Source organism: Manacus candei, unplaced genomic scaffold, assembly GCF_025592945.1.
Source record: "Manacus candei isolate 608988 ecotype Guabito, Panama unplaced genomic scaffold, ASM2559294v1 h1tg000094l, whole genome shotgun sequence".
Lineage (NCBI taxonomy): Eukaryota > Metazoa > Chordata > Aves > Passeriformes > Pipridae > Manacus > Manacus candei.
In genome coordinates, this window is record NW_026138142.1 from 911,330 (window position 1) to 927,125 (window position 15,796).

General features: G+C 41.2%; 1 protein-coding gene across 10 annotated transcripts in view; it reads left to right on the plus strand.

Annotated features, from left to right (window-relative positions):
- Window positions 1–15,796, plus strand: part of KMT2C (lysine methyltransferase 2C) — a 191,381-nt gene that overhangs the window by 164,562 nt on the left and 11,023 nt on the right. For all 10 annotated transcript variants that reach the window (XM_051768259.1, XM_051768260.1, XM_051768261.1 and 7 more), the window contains 9 exons: window positions 754–2,576; window positions 3,582–3,693; window positions 4,038–4,116; window positions 4,236–4,299; window positions 6,358–6,590; window positions 9,584–11,266; window positions 12,697–12,909; window positions 13,344–13,508; window positions 14,800–14,941. In XM_051768259.1, the coding sequence (XP_051624219.1) occupies window positions 754–2,576; window positions 3,582–3,693; window positions 4,038–4,116; window positions 4,236–4,299; window positions 6,358–6,590; window positions 9,584–11,266; window positions 12,697–12,909; window positions 13,344–13,508; window positions 14,800–14,941 (4,514 nt within the window). The remainder of the gene's footprint in view (window positions 1–753; window positions 2,577–3,581; window positions 3,694–4,037; window positions 4,117–4,235; window positions 4,300–6,357; window positions 6,591–9,583; window positions 11,267–12,696; window positions 12,910–13,343; window positions 13,509–14,799; window positions 14,942–15,796) is intronic.

Here is a 15,796-nt window from a genome sequence, read left to right on the forward strand (position 1 = left end):
TTAAACCCAGGATATTACAAGGGTCGTTAGATAAAGGGGTTTTTATGGATGAAAAATCATCTGTGTTGTCTGCAGTAGCTGGTAACCTTCCTGAAGTCTGTATGTGCAGTGCATCTTCCTGTGTTTTACACTAACAGTGTTTTACACTCTTTTATTGGGAATTAATCAGAAATAAAAATGGAGCAACTGCATTTCTTTAAAACAAACAAAAAAAAAAGTGAAAGGTTTGACTTTATTTTTGATGTCTTAATAATTAATAAGTATAATATTCTTGTTTTCGTTTCTAATGAATAAGTAATCAAATGTCAGCTTCTGTCTGTGCCATTTTTACAGTGAATGCTGTGGTGTAAAATGAATACCAGTATCAATACGTTATCATCTCAGGAATTATGATTTTAAGTATTTGTATTTATTTCAGTAATTTCTAAATCCATGCACTATTATTTTTTATGCTGGGTTGAATTAACATATATATTATTTACTAGGATAGTTCCGACTGTCATAGTTTTCTATCCATTATTATTATTATTGAAGTTGAAAACAGGTTGTTTATTAAACATAATTAAAGCAATTATTTTATTGTAGTCATAAAGCTCATTTAAATGTAAGCATAATCAGTCAAAATATTTATTTAAATATCTTAATGAATGCATCACTTAAAGCATTTTAGTGAATAGCTATTTAGTCAGATATGCCAGACTAGGCAGTCTTAGGAAAAAAAAAGGTTACTTAGTCTTTCATGCTTTATTTTAGATATGGTTTTCCAGGAGGTGGCCATGGTCCACCCTCAGGTCAAGAACGTTTCCTCGGTCCCCAGCAGCCGATGCAGCGCCCTGGAGTTCCCCCACAGCTGAGAAGATCCCTGTCTATTGATATGCCTTGGCCAGTGAACAATCCACAAATAAATAACACATCTGGGATCTCCCAGCATTTTCCTCCGCAGGGAATGCCAGTTCAGCAGCACAATATATTGGGTCAGGCATTTATCGAGTTACGTCACAGAGCTCCCGACGGGAGGCCAAGGCTGCCCTTTAATCCTTCTGCTGCAAATGTTATGGAAGCAGCAGCTCAGCATCAGAGACACACGGGGTTCATGCCCAGGCAGGATTTTCCAGGCCCAAGACAGGCAGAGCCGTTGAGACATAATTCTCAAGGAATACCCAACCAGTTGCAGATGTCTACAAGTTTGGAGCACATGTCGCAATCCCAGCAGGATCAGATCAATCCTGACAACCCACCTGCACTTGTAATGCGTTCTCTAGGTCATCAACCAGTTGCTGATGCCTTCCCAGGACCATCTTTGTCCACGTCTGCACCAAGTGATGAATCTGCAAACTTACAGATTCCCAACCAGCCAAGTGATGGTCTAGAGGAAAAGCTTGATCCTGATGATCCTGCTGTAAAAGATTTGGATGTGAAAGACCTTGATGGGGTTGAAGTCAAGGATTTAGATGATGAGGATCTGGAAAATCTGAATCTAGACACCGAGGACGGGAAAGGAGATGAACTGGACACTCTAGATAATTTGGAAACCAATGATCCTCACCTTGATGATCTTCTAAGATCAGGAGAATTTGATTTAATTGCATACACAGACCCAGACCTTGATGTGGGGGATAAGAAAGGAATGTTTAATGAAGAACTAGATCTTAGTGTCCCCATTGATGATAAACTAGATATCCAGGGCAAGGCAGAAGAACCCAAACAGAAAGAACAAGGTGATACAACTGTTGCCCCTCCTGAGAACCAGTCTCCACCAAAGAAATCTGCTACAGAAAATGAAATTAAAACAGAAGTACTTTCCCCAAACACTCAGGAGGAAAAGAAGAATGAAAATGAAAAAAGTGATGGAAATGCTGAATCCACAAGTACTCAACAGGCTGCTGAAGTGGAGTTAAAGGATGGAGAAAAGGCTCCTGCACAGCCTGCTAACCCAGAATTCCCTGACAAAACTACTGCTGTTCCTAGCCAAGAAACAACTGTGCCTAGTCCAGATGCTCAGGGATCCGCTCCACTACCTGTTCAAGGAGCAGTAAGTTCCTGCAGTATTTCTGGGTCCACCCCAGTCCTCTCAAGTTTGCTGTCTAATGAAAGCTCAGACAATGCTGAAGCGAGAACTCTGGGATCTCCATCTCAATCCCTGCCACCCACACAAATGAACCATGGATCAGGTATTCCACAAACACTCATGACACCTGGTGGACAGATCTTGGAAAACACCTTAAATTCAAATCTGTCCATGGTTCCACGAATGAACCATAATTTTTCTCAAGGGTCACCAAATCCAGGATTTATTCAGGGTCAGTCATCTAATCATAACTTTGGGACGGGACAGACATCTAATCAAACTGTGGCTGTACCAAACCGTCCTGGTCCCAGTGGCATCTCTGGTCCCCAACAGATGATGCTCCCTCAGCCATTAGCTCAGCAACAGAACCGAGAGAGACCACTCCTGCTGGAGGAGCAGCCACTTCTTCTGCAGGACCTCTTGGATCAGGAAAGACAGGAGCAGCAGCAGCAGCGACAGATGCAAGCCATGATTCGCCAACGTTCAGAGCCATTTTTCCCCAATATTGGTATGTGGGTGATGTGTTTGTCTGTGTTCTGGTTAGTTTTTTTATAAAAATGCAACAACAAATAGTTAAATAATCCCTAGCACTGAAAGAAGGAGGTAGTTCTGTGGAACTTGAAGGTGGCATAGCAAAAATTAACCTGCCTACAGGGAGTATGGAAATTGAGTGTGTAGGTGGAATTCTGAACTCTGGGGCAAGGCTCCTGTTGTCATTACCAGGATCAGGGTAATTCTGCACTTCTGATAATGTTTGTGACATCAACTGTGTCACATATTCTCTTTATACTTTAGTTTCTCAGTGTGATATGGAGTAAATGCACCCTTGGTAAACAACATTTAATGATCAAGTGCAATAGCTGACCTTTTGATACTTGCTCTATTATTTTTATGTTTATGGTTGTTTCATTACTTTTTTTTGCAGTTTTTAGTGTTGTCTAAAAAAAGGAAAGGGATCATTGAAAGCTGTATTACTTACTCTCAGTCTAGGCAAGGCTCAGAAACATCTCTAATGTACTGAAAGCATTTAAGATAAATTGCGATTGCTTGTTTAATACAATTTAGCAGTTTGAACACTAAGATCAAGACCATCACTATCAATTAATTGTTATTAATGAAATACTAAATTTTGAGAATTGTGTTAGTTGTAAGCACACTGGCCATCAAGGCTGTTCTTTTAGTTCATTACTGATGGTGTGTCAGTTGCCAGCCAAGCTCACAGAAACAACTCTTCTTCCTGAATCTTAAACATGTAAATAGAATTTATTAATCTATTGGGTCATAGGCCAGGTTTGTCTAGAGCCTTTCTCAGGCTGACCTGCTTTTGTTTATATGTTATTATACTTATTAACCATGAATTTTGAAGTGGAGATGACAATTAATGTGACTTAGTAATGCAATTAGGTTGTTTTAAAGAAGATTTACACATGAACTAGATGTAGACAAGTCAGTTCCTGTTGATAACTTGGAATGGTCAGCTGTGTAATTCAGTTCTACTGTTTTTCTCTTACAGACTTTGATGCAATTACTGATCCCATAATGAAAGCAAAAATGGTGGCCCTTAAGGGGATCAACAAGGTCATGGCACAGAGTAACATGGGGATGCCACCAATGGTCATGAACAGGTAGGCAACACTTGATACCATTCTTTAGGGCTACAAAATGTAAAAGGAAATAACAGAGCTTGGGGAAGCTGTGTGCAGAAAACGAAACAGATTTTGTGTGCGTTTTCACTGTTTTAGCACAGTAGATCATGTTTACTACTTCTCTCTGAAAAATCTAAAATGCTATAGTTTCAACCAAGAGAGAATTAGTATTCTCCAGATGTTGAAAAAGTTTGGTACAGAAGTTCAAACAAATGTCTATAAAATATTTGTGTGCTTTGTGTAAGTTCAGTGTAGTACAAAAGGTTTTCTCTCCCCTAAAATACAATTTTTCAAGGTTATCATTTCACTTTATATATCAATAGGTTTCCTTTTATGGGTCAGTCAGTGCCAGGAGCTCAGACCAGTGAAGGCCAAAATCATATGCAGCAGGCAATTGCACAGGTAATAAAACTTGATATGGGCTTGAAACAAAAATGTTTAACAATTATAACTACATTTTGGTTATTTTGATTGAATCATGATTTAATATCCCTGTCTGTATGTTTTACTGAAATTTCTAGGATGGAAGTTTGACACCTCAGATTTCTAGGCCTAATCCTCCCAATTTTGGTCCTGGCTTTGTCAGTAAGTAAAGATTTAAAAATTTATTGTATGGTGTTGTTTCATTTTTCAGTTCTGTTTTCTTTAATATAAAATGTCCGTAAATGGATCTCATCTCTCAAAAAGTCATCCTCTTAAAATGAATCATTTCATCATTACAATGCCAACTAAGGGGTGTGTAGTGAATGCTGTTAGTATTTGCAAGGTTATCATTTCACTTTGTGTATCAATAGGTTTCCTTTTATGGGTCAGTCAGTGCCAGGAGCTCAGACCAGTGAAGGCCAAAATAATAGAATAATTTCTGCTGTTAATGGAAGAAACACCATAAGGAAGGAAGGAAACAGAAAATTAACATTTTTTGGATCTGTGTGAGAACTGTAATCTATTAACTGGCAGACTGCTGTGTCAGAAACCTGGTCTTGGGTTGTGTTGCAATATTCTGAGCTCAGTGAGAACAACTGTCTATATTGAGTTGGGTTTTTTTTTTTAATTTCAGAAGCAAAAAGTTTTGTGCAGTATCATTGTCATTTGAACAAATACCAGAAAAAGCTTTCCAGGCATTAGTTAAGCAAGCCTGGCTGGGAAACACAATTGCTGAAAGCAGAAATATACAGCACTAGCATTTTACATTGCATGTTTCTGGCTGCCCTAGATCAATTGTAAATCCTGATCTCTATGATAAGAAATATTTCCTAGCAGAAATTGAAACTGAGCCTATGCTGGGAGGAGGAGACCATGTGAAAAAAAGTGTTTCTATCACTACAAATAGTTCACTTGGTATTTTTGAATAAGAAATACAAGTAAACACCTTCCCCTTTTCCAGAAACTGGAGTAGCAGCACTGAGTGTGCAAGAAGGAGCTTTTGCAATATTATCTGTATTAATTTCGAGAGAGATTTCCCATGGCACTCAGAGTGGCCTCGCTCTGGTTGGGTGGTGGTGGGTTCTGGGCACTTGAGAAAATCAGTTACTCATTTCAGTAGTTGTTATTCCTAGCTGGAACTCATTAGTATTTCAGTACTTTCATTTGCACTTCCATGTTGCTCACGTTACTCTCCTGGTTTCCACTCAATTGTCCCTTCAGGATATGTGATTAGTTTAGCAGAATTTATTCTTGGAAGAACAGGAGCACAAGGACATGGTCATACTGAACTCTCACGGCTGTGTGGGTGTCTGTGTTAAACAAACTGTTTCCAAGGAAGATCCATGCCCTATTCCTGGTGTCCCAGCTCACTACCACGGTGTGATCAGGAGACAAATGACACGATCACCAAACTGTCTCTCCTGCTTTCTGTGCTTAGTGCAGATCAGGCATTATCAGACGTGATGGTTTTGCCTCAAGAAAAACGTCTGAGAGCAATGGACTTGTGGCAGATGAGCATTTCTCATTTGTGGAAGAGCAATGTCTCAGTTACAGCCTAAATGAGAGGCATTTGTTCTGGGGAACAGGATGTGGCACTGATGCTGAAGGCCCTGTGCCGAGGACTGACACTGACAAAGTGATTTTTACAAAGACCGTGTCTTTTTTTCATTTCATGAATATTTGATGGATGTTTATAATTTTAATCTTTTTCTTAGACGTAGTTATAAAAATAGATTTTATATGTACAAAAGTCTTCTGCAAACACCAAAAATAATGAGGCCACGTTTCCTGTAAGTTTGTGTCCTTGCTCCCTAATCTCTCTCTCTCTGCTTGACTACTCCCAGACATCTTCCATGTCCCCTCTTCTGTGGCAGAGCAGGGTACCACCAGGTTCTGTAGCTACTCTCAAAGCTACATTTACTCACTGGAGAGTGCACATTTGCTGGCTCAACAGAGGGCTGGTGTGACCTGAAATGAAGGGACTGTGTTAAAACTGCTTTCTCTCAATAAATGCAGTAGTTTGGATCTCTGTCTCCTTTACTCGAATCACTCCAAGAACTTAATATCTCTTGAGATACCAAATTCTCTGTCAAATTTGGCCGAATTTAACCAATAGTTTCTTTAAAAAAGGGGGCAACCTAATTGTTAAACTTGAACTCTAAAAATGAGAGCTTACCCCCAGGATGGGATCATACCGTACTTAATTTCCCTTCTTTCTAGATGATTCACAAAGAAAGCAATATGAGGAATGGCTGCAAGATACACAGAAGCTTCTTCAAATGCAACAGAAGTACCTTGAGGAGCAAATTGGAGCACACAGAAAATCCAAGAAGGCTCTCTCAGCAAAGCAGCGTACAGCCAAGAAAGCCGGACGGGAATTCCCAGAAGAGGATGCAGAACAGCTTAAACATGTTACTGAGCAGCAGAGCATGGTCCAAAAACAGCTAGATCAGGTAATCACCTGGAATCCAAAACCTTGGTACCAAGTCATGCTACTGTGACTTTTTCCTTTAAACCTTCTGAAAGATACAGTGGAATTTAGTTAAAGGGAGCCAATTCCTGTCATGTTTTTTGTGTGTAACAGCATTACTCTGGATTGTAGGTGACACTGGAGTTGCAAAGGGACATTGTGATAAAAAGCTGGTTTAGTACTTTGGGAAGAGAGGAAATTCCTCGGCAAAATGACTTGCAACAGAGTTCCTGGCACCATGAAAAGCAAAAATGAAATATTCAGAGAAAAGTCTTAGCACTCAGGGCTTTGTTTCAGGCTTGAATGAACCTCATAACTCAGTCTTTTTCAGATGTCCTTTCATAATCAGAACATCTTGGTTATATGCCAGTTCAATGTTACTGTTTTAAAATCTCTTTTCATTATGTCTTTAGTGTTAGTCTAGCTTTATGATCTGTCTCATTCCTAGGTGCTGATCATAAGTGTGTGTTATCTGTTATTGGATCACAGAATAGTACAGGTCAAAGGGATATCTGGAGAGCATCTAGTCATGATCAAAGCAGAACTAGCTTCACAGTTAAATCAGGTTGCTCAGCACCTTACCAGTCAAGTGCTGTAAGTCTCCAAGGGTTGAGATCTCCCAGCCTCTCTAGGGCCTCTGTTCCTATATGTAACCACTTTCACTGGGTTATGTTTTTCTTTCCTTATATTCAGTTGGAATTTCACATCCTGGGACTGTGAGTACAGTAAATGAAATTCAAATTAAACCTGTGATAAGTTCAATAAATCTACGCTTTGGCCACCAATATTGAATGCTGCCTTCCTCAAGATGTTGTTTATAAATTATCTGGCATGATAGTCAAGATCAGCTAGTCCTGCTGAAAATGAAAATGCTTTAGAATTATCCTTTATTAATATGAAGGAAAAAATTGGCAGCAGGTAGCTTGGAATGAAGTGATATCTGACCCTTGAGTTCTTGCTCCTGTGTTGCTTTCAAGACAAACTGTGAGCTGGATGGAATATTGGTTGGCTTGTCTTTTCACTGTGTGGAAGATTGTCTTTTGGCTTGTCTTTTCACTGTGTGGGTAAATTATATCTATATCATTTCTTTCTTTTTCTTTTTTTTTCCCTTACACAATGAATCACAAGTAGAATAAGTGCAAAAAAAATAACTTTGACCAATCTTTATCATCTGTACATGATTCTAGTCTTACAGTGGAGTTAGACTGAAGTAACAACTGCTAATCATGACATTGGTGGCAGATTCATTTACTGCCCCATAATTATAGTTCTCTTATTTGTAATTTTTAAACTTAAGTTTCATCTACTGCTGGCAAATGCCCCCCACTGCCTTTCAGCCACAGGTTTAGACCAGTCACCCACATCCTAAACAGCACTTTGTTACACACCTAGTAGGAGATAAAATGAGGCTTTGTTAAAGTATATTTTTAAGGACCTTCTGCTGGAAGCAATTTGCCACTCTTTCAATTCAGATCAAGTAATTTTTCTGTAATCAAGTTAGTTTTTGAAAAGTCTGTACATGTATGGAGAGAGAAAAGAGCTCTGGGATCCCTGTGAATTGCTGGCCCTGGACACAGGCACGGAGCAACCGGAGCTGACTGTGCTCCACGAGCTGATGTGTGACAGGGTTATTAGCCCAGGCACAGAGCCATGGAGACACTGCCAGATTGTCCCTGCAGCCAGGGCAGTTTGGCTGCCTTGGTGTGGCTCTGTGCCTGTGCTAATACACTGTGCCTTGTTCTCCCCTGCACTGCTGAAATCACCAGGTCGACCCGAGCAGTCGGCTCAGGGTCAGCTGGGTGTGGTCAGGGCTGGTCCTTTGAGATCCCAGTCATGTGGCTGATCCACCCATGCAGACCCTGGGAGGGAGCACAGGTTTGGATGCCTCATGGTACAGAGTCAGCACAGGCTTAGCACTGCAGAGCCACAGAGAAGGAGCACTGGATCTGTGCAGTGCAGATGGATCCAACTGGTGGCTTTATGCAGTGGCATTGTTTCTGTGGCAGTGGCAGTGCCAAGCCAGAGCTCATAAATCATCTTGGACCTGAGGTTACTGTGTAAATAACCTTTTGGGTGCATCTGTCCTGCAGTTTGGAGTGTGTCCGATGGGATCTCTGTTATCCTGAGCTTTCAGGCTTATCCCTTGCCCCAGATAAAGGACAGGGCTATCAAACATTTTTAATTATGTTACAGACTTTTTCTATCCCTACAAATAGCAAATGAAAGCTGTGGAAGTCATAATCTAATGAGCAGAAACAAGAGATATATTTTCTTAATGTATGTATTATTAACCAGTGGACTACAAGTCCTTTTACTTTTTTTAAAGACCAGTTTAGTTGGATGTCTTCTGTATTTCTGAAAGGCTCTTTCTTGTCCAGTTGACACTGTCATATCCTTCCTTTGACTTCTCCTGCCTGCCTTAAACTACAGGGCAAAACTTTTAGTGTCCAAGTTGAGTTTATTTTTGTCTTAAAACTTTAAATTTTCAGGGAACAGTTACCATTTTCACCTGCTGTGAGAAGTTTGAAGATCTGCCTGTGAATAAATGGGAATCTACCTCACTGTTTTCCTGCAAACTTCTCTTTTTCAATTACATCTTTCAAAAATTTTGCTGATGTATGAACATCATCCATCTCAGTGTTTCCTTTTTTCCTCTCTGTTCCCAACTATTTGTATCCCGTGCACGGATGATAAGATCTGTAGGACAAAGATCACTTTTGGCTTAGGTTTGTGTACTCCCTAGCACAGTGCAGGCTTGGTATGTAATTAGGACTCTGAGGCACTGCTATTTTGTCCAAAGTCTTGGGATGCAGAGTATTTCTAAAGAAATAATTGCTGTTTAGCATTAAAAACACTGTGCAGAAATGCTATTTTTGCCCAAAGTTCATTGCCTACTGGAGTTACAGTGGTGAGTTACATTGTTTATGTTGCACAGCCAGTACATGCCAGAGATGAATAATGACTTTTAAATTTTAGATCCGAAAGCAGCAGAAGGAGCACGCGGAGCTGATTGAGGAGTACCGGATCAAGCAGCAGCAGCAGTGTGGAATGGCCCCCCATTCCATGATGCCCGGTGTCCAGGCTCAGCCACCCATGGTTCCAGCAGGAACATCACCAGCAATGAACCAGCAAAACTTCCCCATGGTGGCACAGCAGCTCCAGCATCAGCAGCATGCAGTGGTGATCCCCGGGCAGTCCAACCCAACCAGAATGCCAAATTTATCCGGATGGCAACCTGCTAATGCCCCTGCAAGTCATATTTCCATGAATCCAGCAAGGATGCAGCCTCCAATGACACCGTTGCCAATTACTCCTGGTACACCAGCTGCTGTGCCTGGTCCAAATGCAGCTGCACAGTCAGGGCCACCCCCAAGGGTGGAGTTTGAGGACAATAACCCTTTCAGTGAGAGTTTCCAAGAGCGGGAGAGAAAGGAGCGTTTACGGGAGCAGCAGGAGCGGCAGCGCATTCAGCTGATGCAGGAGGTGGATCGACAGAGAGCTTTGCAGCAGAGGATGGAGCTGGAGCAGCACAGTATGATGGGGTCTGAATTAAATAACAAAACATCCTTATCTCAGATACCTTTCTTCAATTCTGAGCTGCCTTGTGATTTCATGCAGACCCCGCGGCCCCTGCAGCCGTCTCCGCAGCATCAGCAGCAACCGATGGGGCAAATCCTGCAGCAAGGTGCTGTGACCTCCCCTCCTGCCGCCAATTTTATGCAAAGCAGTGAGAGAAGGCCAGTGGGACCTACCACTTTTGGACCTGATGCATCTGCTGTTCCAGGTGGAGCCCCTAATTTCCATAATGTAAAACAAACTCATGGGAATCTTCCTGGGGCTGCCTTTACGCAGAACCAGGTCAAGCCTCCGTTTCCTTCTGCTGTACCTTCATCTACAGTGCTGGGGAGTGGTGCCCCATGTGGTTCGGACACTAGTGTGCCCCAGGCAACGAACTTCCCTGGATCAAACCAGTCTCTCATCCAGCTGTATTCTGACATAATCCCAGAAGAGAAAGGCAAAAAGAAAAGGATGCGGAAAAAGAAAAAGGACGACGATGCCGAGTCCATAAAAGCCCCGTCAACTCCACACTCGGATATCACTGCACCATCAACCCCAACCATTTCTGATTCTACCTCCACCCCCACAGTGAACACCCCCAATGAACCACGTCACCAGGATGAGCAAGAGCCAGCGGAGTTAACAGGCCCCTCGACATCAAACGTGGGAGAGAGCCAGAGCTCCCCGGAGCGGGAGGGGAAGCTCCCCGGCAGCCTGGCCCCGAAACAGCCGAGTGGGAGTGCAGAGACTGAAAAGGCTAAAACAGACACACCGACCAGCATCCAAGAAGTTAAGCTGGAAAAGGCAGAGACTGATCAATGCTCAGGTCAAGCTGAGCCTAAACCAGAAAATCCAAGCAGTATTAAGGTGGAAGAAGACAAGGTCACCTCACAGCCGGCCTCTTCAGCTCAGAGTCCGGCACAGCCAGCCGGCATTCCAGCAGCCAAAGGGGAGTCAGGGAACGAACTCCTGAAGCACCTGCTAAAAAATAAGAAGTCCTCGTCTCTTCTAAGTCAGAAACTGGAGAACAGCAGCCGAGCAGAGGAGGAGGCTTCTGGGGATAAAAAGTTAGCAGAGAAGCAGAATCCAGCTGAAGGAATGGTGAGCCTGATGCTGGTTTTGTTACACGGTGGTTGTAACAAAGCCTGGTTTGTGCCTTACCACAAGCATGTGTGGAAAGGTGGGGAGATAGCCTACCTGCACAAGGGTGGAGTAAACAGCTTTAAGGAATTTTTGCCTCCTTTCCTGCCTTTTCTCCATAAGTAATTCAGCTGTGTTTAAAAAAATAACAAATTTTAATATTACTTGGTATGTCAGCATATTCAGAAATCATTAAAATGAAAAAAAAATTAGGTTTTCTATGGAAAATCATCTTGAAAAATGTCACTTTCTAATATTAAGACTAAGGCAAGATTTTGCAGTATGATTCCTACTTACCCACTAGGATGTGACAGTGCAGAGTACGGTGTGTGTGCTGCTTACTTCTTTGACTCCACCTGAGTAGTGTATAGGTTGACCTGTGCACCTGTGCAGGGAAGGGCTTCACACCCCTTCAGCTGCACATTAGGAGTTCTCTGGGAATGAACCAGGTCCAACACTGGATTTCTGTGTTACAGAATATTTCTGTAATTACTTTTACTTCTATGGAAGGAAGCATTAATTCTTTATAATAATGGCATTATATGATTTATTAATTTATAATGCCCTTAAAATGGGACCTAAGGAAAGGTGTTTTCTATGGGGGTAGGATACACTTTTACATTTAGATTTGTTGGTCATTATAGTGTAATTTTTAGTCTCTACTCAGTTTTGGGTTTTGACTGCCTAAACTCTGGTATATCCATGAAACAAAATTTAAACGCATTCAAAATCAATAAATACTGATAGAAGTAAAGGTAATTGTGAGCAGCAGGTAAAACATGTGACAGGGGTATTAGTGAGAATATTTGTGGTAGGGGTCATGTAGAGCTCTTTAAAATGATAATGTATTAAACAAAAATGGACTTTCTTTTGACTTGCCACTGTCTGTTGTGTTACTGAGTCCCATTGTAATTCCTTTTAACCAACTGTACTTTAATGTGAAGAAAGGCTTTGCAGATTCATACTGGAAGTATTTAAGCAAGTGGTACAATCCAGAAATGTTTCACAACACTTTTTTTTTCTCTAACCTCAAAATACTTTTGTATTATATTAACTTGCATTTTTTCTGTCACCAAATTTACCTTTCATTAGGCCCTCACGAACCTCTCTAAGGCTTCATGCACATGTATCTTTATTTTAGGGTGTATTCAAAAGAGAATGTTTCTGGTCTATGAGTTTTTAATGATGTTTTCAGATGTCAGTGGTGTTAATGATAAGTCATAATTCTGTCTGCAGTGACAGTCTAGCAGTTACAATTGCCAGTAAAATACAGTCTGTTATCAGTGAGATTTATTACACTGTGCCTGTGCTTTTAGACCCGTGCAGTACATTGGAATGAACTGTATATTAAAATGTCAAAAATTCTGCTTCACTTTCATTTTTTATACCAGCAAACTGCAGGAACCCAGATGCAAGGTGCATTTGGGTGTAGCAACAGCCAGCTTCAGAGAACAGATGTAGGACCTGAAACCAAGAAGCAGAGAAATAAGAGAGCTCAGAGGACAGGAGAGAAGGCAGCTCCTCGGTCCAAGAAAAGGAAAAAAGAGGAAGAAGAAAAGCAAGCTGTTTACCCCAATGCTGATACCTTCATCCAGCTGAAACAGGTAGGTGTGCAGGTGCTGGGTAAGGCATCAAGAGGATACTTGAAAGAGTGGATTTCTCCTGATGGAAATGAAGTTGAGCGTTAAGTTGAATTTTGAGTACAGGGTGGAGAAAATGAGAAATTCTACAAAACTATGAAATTTAAAGTTGTGGGTTTGTTTCTGTTTGGAAGATTACTATCATGGCAAGTAGTCTCAAAGCCATGGAGTTCCTGTCAGCTCTGGCAGCCTCTGGATGAACTGTCAGGGAACCAGAGCTGCAGCTCTGATGGACAGGGAACCACATTCTCTTAACAGAGAGGACTGTGTTTGACAGTTTTCTGACAGTGGATAAATTCCTTTTTTTTTCTAAATTAGAAACTACTGATGTTTGGAGGTTTGCAGTGCTTCTGTATTATACTTAAATTAGTCTCTAACTTTTTTTTCTTTTAATACAGCAACTTTCTCTTCTGCCTTTGGTGGAACCAATAATTGGAGTGAGCTTTGCACACTTTCTTCCCTATGGCAGTGGCCAACTAAATGGTGGAAATCGACTTGTAGGAAGTTTTGGCAGTGCTACTCTTGATGGGGCTTCAGATTACTACTCCCAGCTCATTTACAAGGTACAATCTTAATTTGGATTTCCATTGTGTGCTCTCTATGGGAAGAGAAGTCCATGATGTTATTACTGCTCATCAGAGTTCCTGCCTTTTATGCAACTAAAAAAAATATAGTTTTCTCTTGCTAGACTAGATAGTGCACTGGTGAAACCATTGTTTTACTCTCTGAAAGTGATAATCAGTTCTGGAAACTGTGTTGCAAACTGATTAAAAAATACAAATACTCCTTTAACAAATGGGTGCTAAATAGTGAAAATTGTAATTACAGTTTTATGGAGCAGAAAAGGCTGAATTCTCAGTACTTCGCAAAGTCATTGAAAGCATTAAAGCATTTCTTAATGTGAATTAAATGGGAAATAGACTTTTTCTCATTTGTCCACTAAGCCCTAACTAAGAACCTGAGAACTCTGAACAAAATAGATGATGATGAGTTTGTTGATGAGTTAATAACCCCTGGCATTTAAAATTCAGTCTTTGAGATCAGAGTGGCAAAATTGGAAGAGCAGCAAGATAGTGAACAGACAGAATCAAATTTACTGCTTGGATACCTTAATATAAAAACTCATTAACTTATTAAAACCAGTGGTGTTTACTCCAGACTTATATGGTGTGTAAGCTGAGAATGTGACTTAATGGAAGTAGTTGCTGTGGCCAAAAGTGAGTAATAAGTATTAGCTTTGTAGGCATGACTGCAGTAAGAACAAATACTGAAGTTCTCATTTAATTTTCATTTAAAATATGGGCAAGTTAAGTAAGCTGGTGAGAAGTAGCCTGGAGTGTGAACTTGCACAGTATCTTCTCCATGGTAACTGCTTCAGTGACAGCTCATCATGTGCTAAATGTGAGGTAGCTTCCCTTGTAGTGAAAATTGGGTAAGCTGACTTGTTTATGGTGATGGAGAGTCGCTGTGGAATAGCTCTCTCAGTCTGAAGGTGAGACCTTTACTGAAACTGTGGGAACTTGTTGTTGTTCCCAGACTGTTCCTTCAAATGTTCTTCGTGCACTTCTGTAAATAATTTAGCCAGATCTTCTTTTGGTAATGTATTTGTTAGTGTTTACTCATGTAAACTACTTCTCTGGTATCATCGATGTAAGAAAAGCAAAGTATTTTGTCTTTTATAGTAGATACCTTTATATATTTTGTCACATGCTTGAGAATTAGCCATCGCTGCTTATCAGTGCTACATCTGGGTGTAAAACTCGCTAAGTGGGTTACATTGTCTAGTAGGAACCAGGCAAGTTTTCACCCTGTGTTCCATGGCTGATTAATGGTTCTTTAATTAATCTCATGCAGCAGAACAACCTGAGCAATCCTCCGACCCCCCCAGCCTCCCTCCCTCCCACCCCGCCGCCCGTGGCCTGCCAGAAGTTGGTCAATGGCTTTGCAACCACGGAGGAACTTGCTGGCAAGGCTGGTGTGTTGGGAGGCCACGATGGTAAGGCTTATTCTTGTTGATTCTGTAAAAAGTGAGTCAAGTTTGTAGCAAATTGTAAAATACATCACAGAATATCCTGAGTTGGAAGGGACCCACAAGGATCATGGAGTCCAACTCCCAACCCTGCACAGGACACCCCAACAATCCCACCATGTGCCTGAGAGCGTTGTCCAAATGCTTCTTGAGCTCTGTCAGGCTTGGTACCATGACCAGTTCCCTGGGGAGCCTGTTCCAGTGCCCATCCACCCTCTGGGTGGAGAACCTTTTCCTGGTATCCAACCTAAACCTCCCCTGACACAACTTCAGGCCATTCCCTCTGGTCCCTTCACTGGTCACCAGAGCAATACCTCCCCCTCTGCTGCCCCTTGTTTTGAAGCTGTGAGGTCTCCCCTCAGTCTCCTCTTCTCTAGGTTATCTCCTAGGATGATTTTCAGTTGCAATAGTCCTTTATAAAAGCAGTATGCCCAGACTTTTTAAGGTTGTAATCATTATTATCGTGCAACATTTTACACTGGTAGAGTGTCAGATGTCAGTGCCTTTTCCTTGTCCCCTTTCAAAAACACCTTGAGAGCTAGAAGCACTTTATTAAGAAATGAAGAAGAAAACCTTAAAATCAGGTTTTTTGTGTCCAGTACATATGACTAACCAGTTAGCTGAGGGAGCTCAAAGCAGTCTACCCGAAATGTATGCATTCAGTATGTATTTTCTGATGCTTATAATTTGGTCAGTTAAAATTGCTTTCTGTTAAACAAAACTTTATACTACCTCTTTGTAAGGACTCTTCAGTGATTAAAGTCCCTTTTCACCCCACTTTTCTTTTGTTGTTACAAAATTATTGATTTTTTTTTAATTTTG